Source organism: Sus scrofa, chromosome 3, assembly GCF_054392235.1.
Source record: "Sus scrofa isolate SSC_HxYL_T2T_F1_AM1 chromosome 3, Sscrofa_HxYL_maternal_Yorkshire_Landrace_v2.0, whole genome shotgun sequence".
Lineage (NCBI taxonomy): Eukaryota > Metazoa > Chordata > Mammalia > Artiodactyla > Suidae > Sus > Sus scrofa.
In genome coordinates this window covers 139,654,028-139,673,975 of record NC_139385.1, presented here as the reverse complement: position 1 = coordinate 139,673,975, position 19,948 = coordinate 139,654,028, and the positions used below count along the sequence as shown (strand labels likewise).

Sequence of the window (19,948 nt, the reverse complement as noted above, 5' to 3'; positions counted from 1 at the left end):
TTTAAAGGTTTAATGTTCAATCGGCACAGAACCCAAGATCGATACTGTTTAGGATTCACTACTTTAAACTATAAACATGGGAGTTCCCATCGTGGCGCAGTGGTTAACGAATCCGACTAGGAACCATGAGGTTGCGGGTTCGGTCCCTGGCCTTGCTCTGTGGGTTAAGGATCCGGCGTTGCCAGTGAGCTGGGGTGTAGGTCGAAGACGCGGCTCGGATCCTGCGTTGCTCTGGGTCTGGCTTAGGCCGGCGGCTGCAGCTCCGCTTGGACCCCTAGCTTGGGAACCTCCATATGTTGCGGGAGCGGCCCTAGAAAAGGCAAAAAGACAAAAATAAATAAATAAATAAAATATAAACATAAATTTGTAAGCAGGTCAATTAGAAAAAACAACTCTTCTTTCTTTATATCTACCCTTTTCCCAATAGTCAATTTAACGGATTTTAGGAGAAAGAAATACTACACCGAACTTAAATCTGTACCATACTATCAGATAACCATTCACTTGTTTATGATCGTGATTCTCAGTGCTTACAAATGTGCCACGAAACCAGAGTTCCCAGCATGGCGCAGCGGAAACGAATCTGACTAGGTACCATGAGGTTGCGGGTTTGATCCCTGGCCTTGCTCAGTGGGTTAAGGATCCGGCATTGCTGTGAGCTGTGGTGTAGGTCGCAGACACAGCTTGAATCCAGCGTTACTGTGCCTGCGGTGCAGGCCGGTGGCTGTAGCTCCAATTCTGCTCCTAGCCTGAGAACTTCCACATACTGCGAGGTCGGCCCTAAAAGTCAAAAACAAAAACAAAACGAAAACAATATCCTGTGAAACCACACTCTTTAATAAGAGTGAAAGTTGAACGTTAGAATTTAAAATATTTATTAACCTCAATGTTTTGTTTTTCTGCCATGGAAAAGGGAAGGCAAAACGCATTCCCTCTTAATTCTTGGCACATGGTGCCAACAATGTTTCTGGTAAAATACTCCCCCTGGTGGACTCCTTGGTCATTGCAAACAGTGGCCGCGGCCTTGCAGTTTTACACCAGCCAGCACTTGACCATGGCTTAGCATTTCCGTCAGTACTTTTGTTTATTGTTTTATTTTGAAGAGTCTTAAAAACATTTTGATTTGAAATTCTGAAATTACAAACCTCTGTTGAAAAAATAATTTTGGAAAAAATTGATCTCTAGCTGACCTCTAATGGTATATTTAAATTTGGAAGGCAAATATGAGACCTTCGAAAGTCATATTTGCTTACTGTATTAGAAAATAAACTGTAAACTTGCATAAGTAATAATATTTTTTATTTTACATATTAAGACATTTTAGAAAAACGGGTTTTGCTAGCACCATTCTTAAATATTTTTAGTTAATATATTTGAATTTTCTGGAGTTCCCATCGTGGCGCAGTGGTTAACGAATCCGACCAGGAACCATGAGGTTGCACGTTCAATCCCTGGCCTCGCTCAGTGGGTTAAAGATCCAGCCTTGCCGTGAGCTGCGGTGTGGGTCGCAGATGTGTCCCGGATCTGGCGTGGCTGTGGCGTAGGCTGGTGGCTACAGCTCCAATTCGACCCCTAGCCTGGGAACCTCCACATGCCTCAGGTGCAGCCCTAGAAAAGACAGAAAGACAAAAATAAATAAATAAATATATATATATATATTTTTATATATATATACATACAAATTTGAATTTTTCATGTTGAAGTTAGAAACTCACAACTTTGGAACATTTAAAATTCTTTGTTCTTTATTGGCATAAAATACTGAAAATGGCATCATGAGTTTAAATGAGAAAATATCTTAAAAATCAATTTTATCCTTTTGAAAGCAAAAGAAAAGCTCCTAAAAAAAGCTACCAAGAAAAAAATTACAGCCACTTAGGGTATATAAAAATGGTAAAAAGGCTTAAACCCACAGATGCACCAGCTGCTTTAAGTGCTAAATATCACAACTGATTTTTTTTTTTAAACTTTTCCATACAAAACCTACTGCAGTTAGTAGACACAATTAGATCTGAATAAAAGCACTGATTTGGGGGTTTTGATAAGATGGTAAGAAGTTCGCATTTTCTTTAATGAAAAAGATAATTTCCACCCTCCAGAAAAACTTCTGTCTACTATAATGTTCCCATTGATACACAATAAATGATTCTAAATATTCCTTTGAAAATGAGTAAAATATATCTGGAAATAAAATCAGTTTGGTTCTGCATTTCTACTCTCTCAGACCCAGTGTCTATCTAGCTCTGTACTTATAGCCTCCTGGCTTCCAGAAATAGGCCTGGGAAGCCCCCACAGCTGCAGCTGGGCGGCCCTAGGTTACCCGCACTCTCTGCCTCCCAGAGCTACGAGTGGGAAACGAGTCATCTAGGTAAGTGCAATGTGCGGCATACAGGGAGGGCCAAGTATTACCAGCCAGGGTTTTAATTAATATGCGTCCAGCATGTAAAATCTGTACGTTTAGCCTCACAAAAACAGAGTCCGGCTAAGTCACAGGAGCTTTTCAAACAGTACTGACAACAGCCTGTAAGGAGAAACTGCAGGGGGAGGCAGACCCGGCTCCAAGTGTGCCGAGGAGTTCCTGCTGTGGGCCAGGGGGCTAAAGATCCGGCGCTGTCTCTGTGGCGTTGCCGGTTTGATCCCTGGACCAGCGCAGTGGGTGAGGGATCCCACACTGCCGCAGCTGTGGTGCAGGTCGCATATGCGGCTCAGAAATGATCCCTGGCCCAGGAACCTCCGTAGGCCCCGGGTGTGGATGACAAAGCAAAAAACAAAAGGGTGGCGGTAGGAAGCAACTCCAAACGGTGGCATTCACAAAAAGATAATAAACGCAAGACACCTTAGAAATGCCACCGATCTCAACGTTAAAGGGAAATGTCTATGCAGATATTGCTTCCATCTTCCTATCACCTGACACGAGGCAGCATCTACGAGGCGTCAGCTGAAATATGTAATCACCATTCAACCTCTGGGTACTGAGAACTTTCTATGTGCCTTCCCCGGGGACCTACTGGTATAACAAAGAAAAATGTCTACCTGCATTTAGAACCAAAGAAGGAAGCATCTGTATGGACAGTATTCTTTTCAAGATAAAATGTGGCTTCTCATTTACCCACCCCCCCCAGGGCCTCAGCTTTCCTCAATGCAAATGTCACCCTCGTATTTCTTCATTCCTTCACAGCACCCACTACTGTCTACTCCGTGCCAAGAATGTCTAGAAACAAGGAATTCAGCAAAGCTTAAGGAAGTTACATTTCGTGACGTTACCGGTCTGGTTCAGGAAAAAAAATTAAATAAATGACAAGGCAAATATTTATAAAAGCACACTTAACTACAGTAAGTGTTCTGAAGTAACATACCCATCTATAATGAACACATCTAATAAAATCTTGGAGACAAATGGCTTCCTAGTGACATTTGAGGTGAGAGTAAGGTGGGAAGAATGAGGTGGGAGGGGAAGGATGGGCCAGAGAGAAATACGGGTGGCAAAGGTAAAAGGCAGGAGGCGAAGGAGCTGGAAAGCCCTGCTGAGGTGGTTTGGAATGCCATACAAACCCGATTCCTGCATAGAGAACACTCACCAACGATTCCTCATGACCTTAGAGCCCAATTTAAAACGCAATGACCATCACTCCCAAGTGACACTACTCATAAATCAAATTCCGCACCACTCTGCAGGCCAGTCGGGACTTGCTCTCTACACCTAGGAGTGCGTGATGCTAAGGAAACCACCTTTCCTTCCCTCTCCAGCAGGGGTTTAAAGGTGGGAGGAGGAGGACAGGCCATGCAGTTGGCAAGTCCAAAGGAAAAAAAGGCAACTGAAAAAATGACCCGAAAAGTAGGCTTATAAATCCACTGTTTTGTTAGAAAATAAAGAATAAAATAATCTTAAGAAACATGAAACTATAACAACAGGAGAGACATGCAGGGAAAGGTCAATACATTCTTGCAGTTGTTAAGAACCACTAACTAGTTTTCTACCAGACACAACAAGACCGTAGATGATGCTACTCAATCCTCAGCTTTCTCATATTCACGGAGGAGAGGACCACCACGCTTGGAAAAACCTTGGCTGCCTATCAGGAAGGATCATCATACAATATGATGCCTTACTATGAAAAATGTCGAAAATACTACCACTTGAATAATTTAAAGATAATGAATTTAGGACGTTATAAATTAGATGTCTATAGTGTCTGTTCAACAAACAGTCATTTCAGTAAAACAGAAAATGGCTCCCATTCTGAGACTCGCTCAAAACTTGCTCCACTGTTTGAAAAAAAAATCAAAATAAAGTACCAAAACAAAGTATGGCATCATCCTCCTCACAGAACTAATTCTGACCATATCATCCAAGTAAAAGATTGGTTGAGCGGTGTCAAAACAGAAATTTGAAACATTATCTTCATGAAAACTACTTAAATTGATCATTTAAAAACCTCTATCATTGCCTAAAATGCTTACTAAAAAATGGCAGAATAAAGTTTTATACTAAAATATCTCAATGGTGCCTAAAACTCTATAATAGAAGTAGACAGCAAATCTTTACAGTTTTTATTCTACTCCCTTTCTTCTTACTAAATGTATGTTAAAAAAAAAAAAAACCCTCAAATGATCTAGACAAAAGCTTTTAGCTCAACACATAATTGCAAGAAAATTACAATAATTGTACCAATTAAAATAATCTTGAATGAACAGTATGTCATCTTAATGTTCCAATGGTTTATAGAGGGATCTACTTAATTAGCTAAAATTGCTTTCCAGTGTTAGTATCAAATGTCATTTGTTAAAAGTTGAACAATTTAGAAAATAATTTAACAAAGCAATTTTACCAAACACCAAGAACCAACATTTTCTTTTTCAGATGAATAAAGCAGGCAGATGTGTCATCAAATTGCTATAAAAATAAATGAGGCTTTTTATGGAATCAAAAAATTTTACTACTAGCGTTAAAAATACTATTTTCTGATTGTTTTTACCAAATCAGATTTCTTTAATAAAATAAATGAATATCAATTATATACTGCTGCTTTTTGTCTGCTGTAAATAAAACTTTTTATTATTCAAATGACAAGCAATAGCATCAAAGAACTCAACTATGGTTTAACAGAAAGTCATCTAAATTACCCTCACATATTCCAATATACGATTTTTCAATATGTTGATCAAATTGTCTTCCTATAGTTTTTCATCCAAAATCATCTTAAATTTAATTATTTTAAGTCAACCCCTTAACGAATTCTCAAAGATTCTTACAACGTTATCTCTTTCTCTTCCTTAGACCAGCTACAAAATGGTCTTTGTAAGTACTGCAGGCATAAAGGACACACTTATTTCTTCAGAAGAAAAAAAGGCATCTCAAAATCGCCCTGAATCCATTCATGGATGGCAGGCCCACCAAGAGCGGAAGTCTAAAATAGCAGATTAATCTAATGGCAAGACAAAGTTCTCATTATACCTCCTATATATAATACTTTACGTTTATTTGAACAAAATAAAATATTCCCTCTACAAAATTCAATGTATTTTTATCATATGATTAAAAATACTCTCCCTCAACATTTCTTTGGCAAATCTTCTATTTAATAAACAGGGCAAAAAGGTCCTATTACCTTTAAACTGCAGGTGATATATTCTCTTTTGTCTGTAAGATATATTTTCATTAAGAATATAAATTTTTAAAAATTTCCTTGAACATGAGGAAGTCCTATAAACTTGAGGCTCAAATGCTGGAAATTAGGGTGAAAGTTTTAAAAGGTCAAGTAATTGTCTATCAGCAAAGAATAGCAGTTTTAGCCTGAAAAGTTTCCCATCATCCAAAAGGCCATGTTTTAGCCTGAGATTGATAAAACTTGTTAACTGGCTGGCTGAGCCATCATCACATTTTAACTTTCTTCCAATTGTTTCAAGTACGTCTGTTTTATCTTTACGCAGAATATAAGGTTCTCGACACGCCAGTATTTAGGGACACAAGATGTTGTTTGTAATTTACTGATGGTTTAGGAACAGTAAGACTGTGTGTGTGTGTGTGTGTACGGTGTTTTGAGGAGATTCATGCTGAAGTATTTAAGTGTGAAATACACGTTCACAGAGTCCGGCAAAAGAAAGGCAGATGGGCGTGTGTGCAGACACGAGCATGTGAGCTCCTCAAGGACATGAGCTGCCTTTTGACCTGTCCCTCTGTGCACCCACCTCCTCAGCCAGCCCCGGAACACGTAAAAGCAGAAAGGGCGAAATATAAGCCCTGACCCACAGTTAAAAACTCACACGAAAGACACATTAAATAGAGAAAATTAACCAGAATAGACAAACAAAAATCAAGAGAAGCCATTAGATCTCTAATACCTACTCATCTTGGCTTCTCTAAGAAAAACAGAGGCAAGATTTTAGGGAGATGTGTTATATTCAAGAGATAATATCCAAAAGGAAGGACTCCTCATCCTTTTTATATCTTTTGTCTTCCTGCCACCATCCCATCAAAAAACTAAAGAGAGGAGTTCCCGTCGTGGCGCAGTGGTTAACGAATCCAACTAGGAACCATGAGGTTGCGGGTTCGATCCCTGGCCTCGCTCAGTGTGTTGAGGATCTGGCATTGCCTGAACTGTGGTGTAGGTTGCAGAGGCGGCTCGGATCCCGCGTTGCTGTGGCTCTGGCGTAGGCCGGGGCTACAGCTCCGATTCGACCCCTAGCCTGGGAACCTCCATATGCCGCGGGAGCGGCCCTACAAAAGGCAAAAAGACAAAAAAAAAAAAAAATAAATAAATAAATAGAAAACTCTGAAACCTTTACTTTCTAATTTAAAGTACTGCAAATGATAAGTTAAAGCTCATTTTCATAAAAACATGCTCAGAATTCTCTATACAGTTTAACAACATCAGACAAATAAGATAAATTCTCTGGAAAGAAATTAGAAACTGGATTTTTAAATTTTTAAAAATATGTATGAATTCACTTCAACACACACATACATATATAAAATTCTATAATTAATAATAAATATGACTCTCAGGTTAATAAAACATATACATATTCATATATATATTCATGAATATATAATGTCATTAACCTGAGAGTTGCAGACTCTAATCATGCTCGACCTCATGGATGGACTGCCCATTTCACTTGCTACTTGGCTCCTCGGCTGGACTGCAGCTCTTAAAACCCTAACGAACACGACGCCTCCTGCGACTACTTGTCCCGGGCCTTTCAGAGGTATGAGCTGACTCTCACATTTGGATCCATTGAGAAACTGTGGTTTGTGAGTCACCCTGCCATCATGAAACAAAATGGCAAGTTTCTTTCTAAAGCTTTCAACGGGGCTATGTGACACACAGAATGATTCTCGATGACACGTGCCATGTGGGTAAAGGTTACTGAAATCACGTGAGCGCACTGAGGAGTACAGCGCTTCGATTTATTTCATTTAAATTTTTTAAATATGTCCGTAAGTAAAAACGTTAACAAAACAGCAAATATTTACTGAACCATCACTATGGAGGACGAAAGGAATGGGAAGAGGAAAAATTTTAATGAGACCCAGGTGTTTCACATTTGTGCCCACCTCTCTTTATTTGCTCAGCTCCTGGCATTCATCATCCTAGGTTCTAATTATGCACTGGGTCTCTTCCCCTGCTTCAAAATTTCTTTTAAAATTTTTAACTCACAGGAAAGTTGAAAGAACAGAACGCTGACACTCAAATACACCCACCTAGACGCACAAACTGCCATCATACATCCTGACACAGCCGCTATCTCCCTCCTCCCTACCTGCACATGGACGTGTATACACACTCAGAAAGCACGCACATCCATAGGTATTGCACACATCCTTGCACACTTGCACACACACATGTACACTTACACGCATACACACATCTACACACACACACACACACACTTTCCTTTTGCCAAACCATCTATATGGGTATTTTACACCTAAATACTTCAGCATAAATCTCCCCCAAACTCTCTCAGCATATCTATGGAAATTAACATCAACTCAAAAACTCCAATTCCACAAACGCCTGCGAAATGCCCCTCCGAGCTCTGCCTTTCTACTGACACAGATTCCGGCCACAACAACGCACTGCCTTCGTCTCCCCCAGTGGCCAATACGGAATCCAAGCCAGGTGTCTTGCAGAATGTTCCACATTCTGGCTTCAGCTGTTTCCTTGAAATTAGAATCGCAGTAAAACGCTGCTGGCCACACCACCACGTAGGTGACGTGGTCCCTTCCACCGCATTGTATCTAGAGGCCTGTGACGTGTGCATCCCACCGCCAGCCTTGACGATCTGACTAAGAGTGTGGTGGCAGCCGGGTCACTGACTAAGAGTGTGGTGGCAGCCGGGTCACTAAGAGTGTGGTGGCAGCCGGGTCACTGTCCTGCGAGGGCGTTTCTTCTTGGTAAGTACATGTAACTGAGGAGCGGTATTTGCAATCATGTGCACCTCGTGTTCCCCGAAAACTTGCCCCAGTGGTTCCTGTAACCACCGATGATCCTTGCTCGAATCAATCATTACACTGGGGATTTAACCAAACGATAATTTTTCTATTTCACTCATTTTTACTCGCTGGCATTCTCTAGTGATTAAAAATACATATTCCTTTTTTCTCTCTTCTAAGTGTTACGATGGACTCATGGAATTTTTTTTGATGTGTTATAATCTATTACTATCATTTTCCCCTGTGATTCTCAAACAGGCCCAATCCAAAAGGCGCTTCGCTAGGCTAAGGCCTGCGCAGACTCCACCGTCTTTGGACGTGTCCTTCTTTGATTTCTGGCACAACAACGCTGGCTCCCCTTAAGCTTTCCCTGCCTTAGATCTGGAATTAGCCATTTCTTCAAGACATCCCAATCAGAATCCAAGATTTAGGCGTCAGATGTGCTCACGATTTGGGTATTTTTGCTCCCTTTCGGTGGACAAAGCTGGGGGAAAATCTCATTTTAAATTATGAGTTAATATTTAATATCTCCAAATCCAATCTAATGCCATAGTGCTCTTCCTAATTTCTTGCATTCCATATTTGTATCTCCCTTTGCTCATAAGCAAAATATTTATTCATTCTCTTTACTATCTATTAATTTATTTACTTTATCCTATGATACACGCAAAAGGATTTCACGAGTATAATAACAATACTATTCCCAAGAACAAACCTCCTAAGCTCAAGACTGCTTTGCAGTTCATTTTGTCCTCAGCGTATTCTACGAAGAATGCAGAGTCAGAGAACGGGCTTCAAAGGCATCGGAATAAATTTTTTCTGTGTGATCATATCATCCATTTCATTTACCATGAGGAACATTTTCTTCGGTCCGTATTCAATATTACAGTTCGCTTTCTCCCATCCTTTTTAATTTTATTTTTTGAATATCACATAAAAGGCAAACGACATAAAAATGTCCATACGGAGACAGCTCATTCCCCAACGAAGCACCCTCTTTAGATCAACATTGTCATCAGTGTCTGGTTTGCCCTTCCGCTGGGTTTGTTTCTTCTTTTTACAAAAAGCAATACATATTTATATATTTTCACACAGGTGTTCTTATTCCCTCTTCTTTCTTAGACAAACACAGGTATGTCATATACTCTCGCACTGTGTGTTATTCTGGAAATGCCTCCACATCAAACCAACGTTTTTGCTCATTTTCTACAGGCACCCAATACTCCGCTACGGTAGTTGTGCCCTAAGTTCCTCAACCAGTGCTCCCACAGACGTGCGTTTAAGCTGTGCTGCTACAGATCAGGCCACAATGAATACCCTCATCGAAGCCCTGTGCTGTGACCGCGGCGGCGTATGTTCAGAGGACGTGTCCGCTTGCGGGACCCGGGGACGAAAAGGAAACATCCATTCACTTGGTCGTCGCTGCGGCTCCGACATCGAGCAGCAGGGCCTACAAGCAGCAGACGCTTGTGAAAAAAATCACGAGCTTTTCTGAGAGCTTTAAAAATCTTTTGTTTATTTTCGCATCTATTCTGCCTCTATTTTCTGAGAACACAGGCTTTCTCTCCCCAAGTCTCACCCTCTCCACAGACTATGCAGGGGGCCCAGTGCTTGGACCTCTGAGCACACAGGCCTTAAAACGCGGAAAACTGATGGAGGTTCCTGTCCTCCTGAGACACGGTAAGCGCCTAAGCAGTAAATTCAATTCGAGGAAGGGAAGAGACTGACGTGCATCCTGTTCTGGACCGAAACCAAAACCTCTGCTCATCTAGTAAACACTCATTACTATACAGCACCCGTGTCAGGCTGCAAACGCTTACCCGTGAAATAAAACAGTATCTTACTACACAACCCAGGGGAAAACTAATCACGTATCTCATAATAAAACAATGACCTCTAAAATATCGAAGAGCAGGTGCACTTCAGTGACACTGCCCTCCAGGCCTCTGGTAGCTGTGTGCCACTGCCACCTACTGGGACACCTACTTGACAGAGCCCACACAGCGTGAGCGGATTTAATTTACCATAATTTACAGCAAGACCTACAAGAGCTCAAGCCGTAGACCAATGCCACAACCATCCTCCATCCTAAACTCAGCTATTTACCTAGAAAATACTAGATAGGATATGCGCGTGAAAAAATGGAGACTGGAAAATAATGAAAACCACATGCTGACAATACTCTTAAAGGAAAATTATTTGCAAGCTTAAACGTTTTAATATGTGGAGTTCCCGTCGTGGCTCAGTGGTTAATGAACTGGATTAGCATCCATGAGGACTGGGGTTCGATCCCTGGTCTCACTCAGTGGGTTAAGGATCCGGCATTGCCGTGAGCTGTGGTACAGGTCACAGATGTGGCTCGGATCCCACGTTGCTGTGGCTCTGGTGTAGGCAGATAGCTACAGCTCCAAATCAAACCCTAGCCTGGGAACCTCCATATGCCACGGGTGCAGCCCTAAAAAGACAAAAAAAAAAAAAAAAAAAAAAAAAAAAAAAAGGCAGACCAGCACTGATTCGCAGTTCTCACAATGGAACTATCTAAGGTATGAAGAGCAGGAAATCACTGATGCCCCCCCACCCCTCCGCCAGCAATGTAAGAGCAACAAGCTAAAATAAAAATTAAAAAGTTAAAAAAAATGTTTTAAGATATGAACTCTACACTGAATGGCTTGTTAGAGTTCATATTTCATCTACATGTTCAAAATAATAGTTCCAATTACACCAAATTTTATAAAATTGTATAGTTTCCTTGTATTATCTTTTTTCTACGAGAAATTTTTATTTAGAGTTGTAATTGAAAATTCTGAAGGCAGTAAATGTTCTGCTAAACACAAAGGATTCTAATTTTGTTTGTGAATTTGACAAGACAGTGGTAACTCTTAAAACCTGACATACACGACGTTTCACTGAGCCTTAACTGTAGGTCTTTCCAGAAAAAAATTAATCGGTTTCTTTATCAGAAGTAGATTTTAAAAACACTTTGACTGACTATAAAAGAACAGTAAATTCCTTTATTGTTTAATGCAAAGAAGGTTTTCCAGCCAGTATTCACAGTTCCCCAAATCCTTCAGATACAAAGCCGTGAAAACACCTGCATTCATGATTTGGAAAACTTTCGTTTCCTTCTTAGTAATATTCTATGACGACACTTGGAATAAAAAGTAAAATGGAAATAAGTAATAATGTTTTAAGGTTTGCATTTTGGATATATAAATACATAAAGCTAAGAGGTCTATTAATTAAACCTTTTTTTAATCATAAAGGTTACACCGAGAAAGGATGAATATATCCAAACAAAGCTTTAAGTGCTACATGATGGGATAAGCATCTGTGCTAATACAACTCTGAAATTAAAACGGAATTAATGAAAATGATTGGTTGAAACCAGAACTACATTTCATACGTATTACTATTTTGTATTCGTCTTGCCTTACTATGCATTCACTGTTTTCTGAAAAGTCAACTCGTTCTAACATAAAGTTAAATATAAAGAGGTCAAAGTACCTTTCATAGATGGTTTTTAATGTCATTTGATCTGGAATACCTTCGGTCTCCTCCAAGTATAATATGAGCCATGAAGTTCGGTATGGCCACTGCTCAGTAAGGTTGATCCAGCTAGCCAGCCTGTCCCAGTTGAAACTTATCTGATTAGCTCTCAGCAATCGCCCTTGAAAGAACGCAAAGCATTTTAAAATTAATAGGTGTGTGATGTTATATTAAGTCAAATATTTCGTATATTCACAGATAATTTAACTTTAAATCTTTTAAATTTTGCCATTGAATTTATACTACAAATTCAAACCTAGTATTTATATGGCTTCTTTAATTCAAAGAGCTATCCTGGAAAACTTAGGGCTTAAACACAATTCTGTTTAATTCTGTAGTAATTTTTTGTGATTTGCCATTGTGCTCTAACTGCTTTGGTGACATTTATGCAGGCAAAAACCTTTCGGAACTGCACGCCAGACAGTCTCGACACTGCCCACGATCACACGGCAGGACATCAGTGCGCCCACGATGGGCCCCACGCTCTGATGGACCCGAACAAACCCCGATACGCTGGCCCATGCTTGGTACGTTGGGGTAAAGGCGCAAACCCACTCTCCTTCATTTTTATGTTCTAAGGTGGCCTGCGCAAGTACCCTATCAAGTGACCGATAGTGCCCTTCTGCATTCTGTTCACATTCATTTTGAAATGCTCTCTGCCACTGGGGTTTTCCTCGGACGCCTACAGCCTCTGGGCATGCCCCCGTCAGGGCAGGTGCAATCCTTGAACTTTCAGAAGAGACGATCTGCCTCGTTGCTTCCGCAATTTTCCCTTGATTCACTGGGATCCTGAACTGCCGGCATCATTGCCTTCTAGTTCCAAACACTGTCTGTCTTACTTCAGCATGATCAGTTTAGTTCCTGCCTAGACTGAGACCTCCGTTCTCGCTCAAATACAAACCCTCCCTTTCCCGACAGGAACACATGTCCATAGGTAACTGCCCATCGCCTCAGACCCTGGGTCCCTCAACACATCTGCTTCTGTGTGCGAACCACACGATCATCACTGCCTTCCTTTTTCCCTGGAATCTGGTGGAATCTGGTCCGCTACACCAGCGACAGGGTCTTAACCTTCAGTCCAAGTGAGCCAGTCACGTGCACTTGAGAGCTACAAAAACTCCCTGCAAAATCCAAACGTGTGAATATATGAAACGAACGTCGGAGACAAAAGCTTAGCAGAACTGATGCGGTGCCGGTCCCCACGAAGCGCGCGCTCCAGGGGGCCACGAAGACACGTCCCACGGAGCGCGCAGCGCATGAGCCACGGGTTGTGGTGAGAGGAGACGGCTCTCCGTGGAGTGTGCACAGGTGGACACAAAACCAAAAGCGGAAAAGGCGAGGCAACCAGAAGCAAGGCATTAAAATGCACTTGCAACACTGACAATATACTTCTCGAACCTTTAAAGATGGAAAAACTGGTGAAAAAACTTTTAGAACTCAATTGGAGACATCGGTTAAAACAAGATATGTATTCATTTTCATCACATGATGGCATGATCCCCAAACTACTAATTTAATAACAATTTGTGTGAAGTCTTCAAATCTAACTACAGTTGCTCTGTCGGGCTTTTAAACCTCACTCGTTCAGTACGTTAGTTACTAGTGTCAGAGATGGAGGACTGACTCACCACCCTGCAAGCAGCAGGAGGAGCTGGAGGATAAGCCAGCTCGCTACTGTGAGATCTACTCATGTCGCTGTGGGAGAAGAGCAACTGCGCGTCAAATCCGGAAGCCGCAGTTGAGGAAGGTTCCCTTGAGGATGTAACCCTAGGATTCACCGCGTGGAGCAGCGGGTCAAGAGGCCAGGACAGTGTCCGTGAGGATGCGGGTGCAACCCCTGGCCTGGCTCAGTGGGCTAAGGATCCAGCATTGCCACAGCGGCAACCTGACACTGCGGTGGCTCTGGTGCAGGGCTGGCAGCTGCAGCTCCCAGGAACTTCTACAGGCTGCAGTACAGCCGTAAAAACAAAGAAACAAAAAAGGCATGTAACCACTAGAACTGAGCCATGCAGGATGAGTGCAGGTCAGCCTGGCGAGGGGGCCAGAGCAAGGGAAGGGAAGAAAGTCAGGACATTCGAACAAAAGAACAGCAACTGCGGCCATGAATTCATGAGGCTAGGAAATGGGGAGAACTGACGGCTGGTTTTAAAAGTGTGAGTGGATAAAAATAAGGCAAGTATCCCAAGTGTTCTAGCATATTATACAGTTCAGGAATAAAGCAGTAGGAGTGCCCGTCGTGGCGCAGTGGTTAACAAATCTGACTAGGAACCATGAGGTTGCGGGTTCCATCCCTGGCCTTGCTCAGTGGGTCAAGGATCCGGCGTTGCCGTGAGCTGTGGTGTAGGTTGCAGATGTGGCTCGGATCCCGTGTTGCTGTGGCTCTGGTGTAGGCCAGCAGCTTGTGGCTCTGGTGTAGGCCAGCAGCTACAGCTCCGATTCGACCCCTAGCCTGGGAGCCTCCATATGCCGCGGGAGCGGCCCAAGAAATGGCAAAAAGACAAAAGAAAAAAAAAAAAAAAGAAAGAAAGAAAAGAAAGAAAAAGAAATAAAGCAGTAACAAGAAAAAATTTTGCTCAATGAATGCGTCCAAGGTTATTTTGTAATACTATCCTCCAAAATAATCCAATAAAACAAGTTCTAAATAAAGAACATTTGATAAAATAAAGTACATTTTTAAAGCAGGAAACCACTTAAATATTCACCAATACTTTACATACTACATCCCAAATTATTTTCTGATACTAGTTCCATCCATCACCTAACGGTCCTAACAGCAGCAACCATTCATATAGTTTCAACAGATAATATTATACATTTTTACATATACGGGAATGAAAGCACGTACAACCTGAATCTCCCCATTTTAAACTACAAGTTAAATATACCCAGTTATACAACTTAGCATAAAATTAATTTCATACGAAGAAAGAAATTAAACCTGAGATGAAGTTTTAAAAATTTTAAATCATCACGTTTTAAAATAAGACAACTTACCGTCGATTTTTCACTGTCAAAGCTAATATTGGTTTTACTGACACACTTAATGCAAATAAAACCGGTATGGAGCGGTGCAAACATACAAACGGAGTACACACATCCTTTCGTCTCTGAAACGGAATTGCTTTGTTAATATTAAAGCTTATTACCTACCACACAAGAGCAAGAAAACAAAAGGCACCTGTCACAGAAACAATATTGAGCAATCTTCGCATGGTCTGAGGACTTATGTCGCTGAACCAGTCCTCGGTCACCAGCAGTTTCGTCAGGTCGAAGGACATCTGCCGGGTGATGGTTCTCTGCACCTGCCGGCGCCGGTACGTATCCTGAAACAGCGCGAGGTCGGTGAGAACGAGCCCAGCCTTCGAGCCCAAGAACTTCAGCTTTCCGAGAAGTCAACATATGTTTACGACGCCAACAAAAACAATCCGAAATTCTAGTCAAAGCGGAAGATTACACAGTAATACAAAGAAGGATTACTCCCCAAGGCCAAGTATGTCACACAGTAGTTACAAGTCATATTAGCAGCAACTGCATCAAATGCTACGGCTCAGCTTCAGAGCTATCGTGATGTACAAAGAAAGCTCTGCCTGGAAGATTATAAACGAGCAGAACTGAGTAAAGAAAATACAATTCAAACTCTTAGGGGAGCTCAGTATGTACAGGAACCCTAAACTAATAAAGCAAATAACCCCTCGTCTAGATTTAAGGATCCAGCCTTTTGACATTTCGATTATTGGAAAATGTGTGCCAGCTATCTGAAGGGCGCAGCTGTCTAACCACGCTCACGTGTGCCATCGAGTTGAAGGCACTCTCCTGGCGAGGGGGTGGGGGTGGGGGACAGGGAGGCCCACCTCATCAGAGGACGAACAGGCACAACAGAGGTGGCTCCCGCCTAATGTCACGAAACCAAGACTGCGGATGCCATCACAGGGGAGCCCGCAGCGCAGACTCCCGTTCAAAGCGATTGGGCACGCCCTCCTCTTAATTTAGAGTCACTGACCGTCATTCCTAACACTAACTGGGCATCCATACTGGTATTTGGTAGAGGCTTAAAATCTAAACCTCACTGAAGACACATTTTTTTGGACATGTTAAGAAACGGGCGGGGGTGGGGGGCCAGTGCCCACGCTCGCCCAGCAGAGCCATCCTTCCGTGGCACGATCGCCATGACCTTCCTGCAAGTGGAAGCTTGCCAACATCAGGGGAGGAGGAAGGCCACCAGCCAGAGAAAGCAAGGACCTGGCTCGCACGAGCCTCTCTCCCTCACAGCGATGGGGGCAGTGGGCCCCCGCAATGAACACCCCTGACCTGGGAGGAACCCAGTGGCTCTCTCCCCTCGATGAACTCATCTGGGGAGCTTTACGCTCGCTCTCAGGTTCTGATTCAGCTGGTCCGGGGCCTGGAGCGGCGCCCGGGCTGAGAGCAGGTTGCAGGGACGAGGACTCCTCTATGGTGTACAGTTATTACGGCTCTAGGTTCAGGCCTGCTCTGAAAAGCCGCCTGAAGTGGAAAGGAAATCCAAGGACAAAATTTACTTGATGGGCTTAACGCAGCATTTACAGAAAATTAAGCGGCGTCTCCTTCGTTTTGTTTGCCCAACAGCAGCACAGACACGTGGCTCAAAACAAAGGGCGTCCTACCCGTCTATTGAGGGCCGTCTTGCTACCCAGTTTCGTCATCTCTCCGAGGCTGTTCTGCGAAACTCTCCTGTCAGCATCTTCCTGCACCCCTGAAAGAGTTTATCAAGACTTAGTGAGGTACATCAGAACGAGAGAGACAAACACCATATGACAGCACTTCGATCTGGCACCTAATACACGGCACAAATGAACCTTTCCACAGACAAGAAACGCATGGACTTGGAGAACAGACGTGTGGGTGCCGAGGGGGAGGGAGTGGGGTGGGCCGGGAGTCTGGGGTTCCATTTGCAGTGAATAAGCAATGAGATCCTGCCGTGTAGCACAGGGAACTCTACCTCGTCACTTACGGTGGAGGATAATGCGAGGAAAAGAACGTACACACGTGTGTGCCCTGGGTCGCTGTGCTGTACAGCAGACACTGACACAACACTGTACACCAACTACGGTGGGAAAAAGAAAATCCTCCAAAAAGAGAACTTATCAAGAAAGCACCATGTGCACTAACACTCTGTTGTAAACGACATTCTAAGAGGAGGGAAATAAGAGCATTTTCCAAGGTAAAAGGAGGTTTACCGTAAAAAACTACAGAACAACGTCAACCCCAAGCGCCTGAGGCGCCGGATCTTTACCTGCGCTGTCCGAGCAAGGCACATCCCCGTTCGTGGTTGAGGTTACAAGGAACTTCCTGGCACTGCTCAGTCCGCGGCTGTTGAGGAAGACGGGCAGGTGAACTATGTTGCGCATGTAGTCGTGGCCGTTGATGTTGGAGTCACGGAGCACGCTGTTGAGGTTCTGGTTAATGGCCTTTATGATGATATGCGGGTCACTGGCAAAGATGGCAATGAATGGGCCTTTGGAAAACAGAACTCGGACCTGTGGGCAGAGAGATGTATGTTCAGGATATAAAGTTTAAATCATCCGAAGGAGCAAAACATCTCTTCAAGATCTGGGAGATCCTTTCATGACTGTGTTTTTAAAATAACGTTTCCTTTTCCTCAAAATATTATTCTAAATGAAAATAAACTGTGCTGAAGTCTCGATCTGGTTTTTCGCCATCTGACAATTTTTCAACATTTGGCAGAGAGAAAACCTCCAGAGAAAACAATCGATCCTGCCTTGTTTTGAGACACTCGGGAAGAGTAAGGGTGAGAGAGAATCTATCTGATGTTCTGAACACACGGGTCTTTGCCCACGGTGCCACACTGCTGCTTGCACCGTTCCTTGCTGCTGTGCCCACTTTACCCCTAACCACCAACTCTGTGGTTCCTACCCGGATCGCTATTCTAACCGGAACTGTTTGTAAAGAAAACCTAGAGACACTTATAGACACTCTGTTCATCTTCCGCCTCTCTCTGCCATTAAGCCAGAATTCTTTAAATCGCTGGGTGGTGATGAAACTTGCTCTGTTTCTGCATAAAATGTGGTCATTTTTACACAAGAAAAGCATCATTCAAATGGGGAGACTCAGGAAGTCACTCTCTCCGCTGCCCCACCCGTGACAATTACAAGCCTGAAGACAGTGAAGACGTACGGTGTCCAGCATCTGGAGAACCTTGTCCTGCTCACAGGCATCTAATCCGTCGATGATAACCACCAGCCTTGTCTGATTCTGAGTGAAGCTGTCAATGGTCTTGGCCATCCTGGCCATCAACTCCACTTCACACTTCAGCACCTGTGCAAGCAAAGGGCAGACAGCACTGAAGACACGAGAGCGTCCCGCACCCTCCTTTAAAAGCCCGAGAAGAAAGCCAAAGGCCTCGCTGCCAGCGGCCATTCCAGGCTAAACTGAAGTGGATGCCTCACCACTGACAAGGTCACTTCACCTAGACGAGAGTGTTCCTTACAGTGGCGGAGACGCGGTCACGTCCGCTTGAAAAGGGCAAAGGCGGCCGACTGACCTCCTTGCCAAGATCACGTGCTTTGAATGGCAGGAGACGGACCGAAGGCAAATCCCAGTGGCCCAAAGCCCACACACAGCTGGCTCCCTGATCAAGGGACCTTGCGCACAGGGAGAGGCTACAGATAATTGCATAAGGTCCTTTTCATTCTAAAAGTACCATCCCATCTTGCACGTGGTGGTTCAATCTTCTCACTCCGGCAGGCTCTAGAAGAACCTGTGTCAGGAGGCAGTAATTACCACCTGGGCAGTAATCTGCTGACGCCTTTGAGTATCTTATCAAGGTCTATTTTATAAAAATATGTTACTGTGATAACTTTTCCCACTTCATGTATGCGTGCCCACGGGAAAAATGTGGCATAAAGCTAAACACAAATGCAACACCATGACAGGCAGAGAGCAGATGCCCTGGAGCCCCAGGCCCCGGAACGGGGAGCTCATTCACCCCAGAGCTGTTTCTAATAATCAGTGACGCTTACTTTCATGAATCCTTCGCTTTTCAGTTTGTGCAGCTTGGAGGCAGCGCTGTGGAGGCGCTTCCTTTGCGAATTCAGGAGCGAGTCCAGCACCCGCCACCACGTCCGACAGTTCAGCACAACGGCCAGGCCCACTATCGAAGCAATCGCTATGAGGACCGCATTCACTGTCAGATGTCTGGGGTCAACTCTGAAGATGGCCAGGAGGGTGATCCCGGCAATGATGCAGCCAAAGATGAAAAGGAAGATGACAAAAGACGGGAGGCAACACGTTTTCTTCCACTTCTTCTTACCTGCAACGTAACAAATGCTTTTAACAGGATTTACGCATCACGCACCCAGGAAATCCCAATCGTTGCGGTGGCAGCACACGATCCATCTGGTGTCCGTGGGTCTCACGCATTTCATTCATCCCATCCTCAACCACGGCACACACACAGAGAGACGCGAGTCCTACCCTGCGTATCTTCGGTCTTAAAGACTCGAAAAAGCCTGGTGGCCAAAAAGCCGAACTCTCTTTCACAAGCATCCGAGAGGGTGGCAATCATCTCAGCCATTGACGTTTCTCCGCCTACACTGGACAGCCTGTTGTAATCTGTGAACAGAAACCTGGAGGAGAGGAAACAAAATGTTGGCCATCTAAAGAACCACCTCAACACAGGTTCTCTATCCTTTATCCTGTATTTTCTTCACGTCTCTTTCAAAACAGGGTTTCCATGAGGTTGCGGGTTCGGTCCCTGCCCTCGCTCAGTGGGTTAACGATCCGGCGTTGCCGTGAGCTGTGGTGTAGGTTGCAGACGCGGCTCGGATCCCGCGTTGCTGTGGCTCTGGCGTAGGCCGGTGGCTGCAGCTCCAGTTAGACCCCTAGCCTGGGAACCTCCATATGCCGCGGGAGCGGCCCAAGAAATAGCAAAAAGACAAAAAAAAAAAAAAAAAAAAAAAAACAGGG

At 43.5% G+C, this 19,948-nt stretch overlaps 1 protein-coding gene across 39 annotated transcripts in view; it reads right to left on the bottom strand.

The window, feature by feature from the left end:
- The window catches only part of KIDINS220 (kinase D interacting substrate 220), a 94,965-nt gene that overhangs the window by 34,301 nt on the left and 40,716 nt on the right, over window positions 1-19,948 (bottom strand). For all 39 annotated transcript variants that reach the window (XR_014842574.1, XR_014842573.1, XR_014842575.1 and 36 more), the window contains exons 16-22: window positions 19,457-19,608; window positions 19,003-19,292; window positions 18,158-18,298; window positions 17,256-17,499; window positions 16,627-16,715; window positions 15,165-15,309; window positions 11,945-12,107 (exon numbers count right to left, since the gene is read on the bottom strand). Coding sequence is in view for 34 of the 39 variants with exons in the window: in XM_021087890.2 (XP_020943549.2) it covers window positions 11,945-12,107; window positions 15,165-15,309; window positions 16,627-16,715; window positions 17,256-17,499; window positions 18,158-18,298; window positions 19,003-19,292; window positions 19,457-19,608 (1,224 nt within the window). In the remaining 5 variants the exon portion in view is untranslated. The remainder of the gene's footprint in view (window positions 1-11,944; window positions 12,108-15,164; window positions 15,310-16,626; window positions 16,716-17,255; window positions 17,500-18,157; window positions 18,299-19,002; window positions 19,293-19,456; window positions 19,609-19,948) is intronic.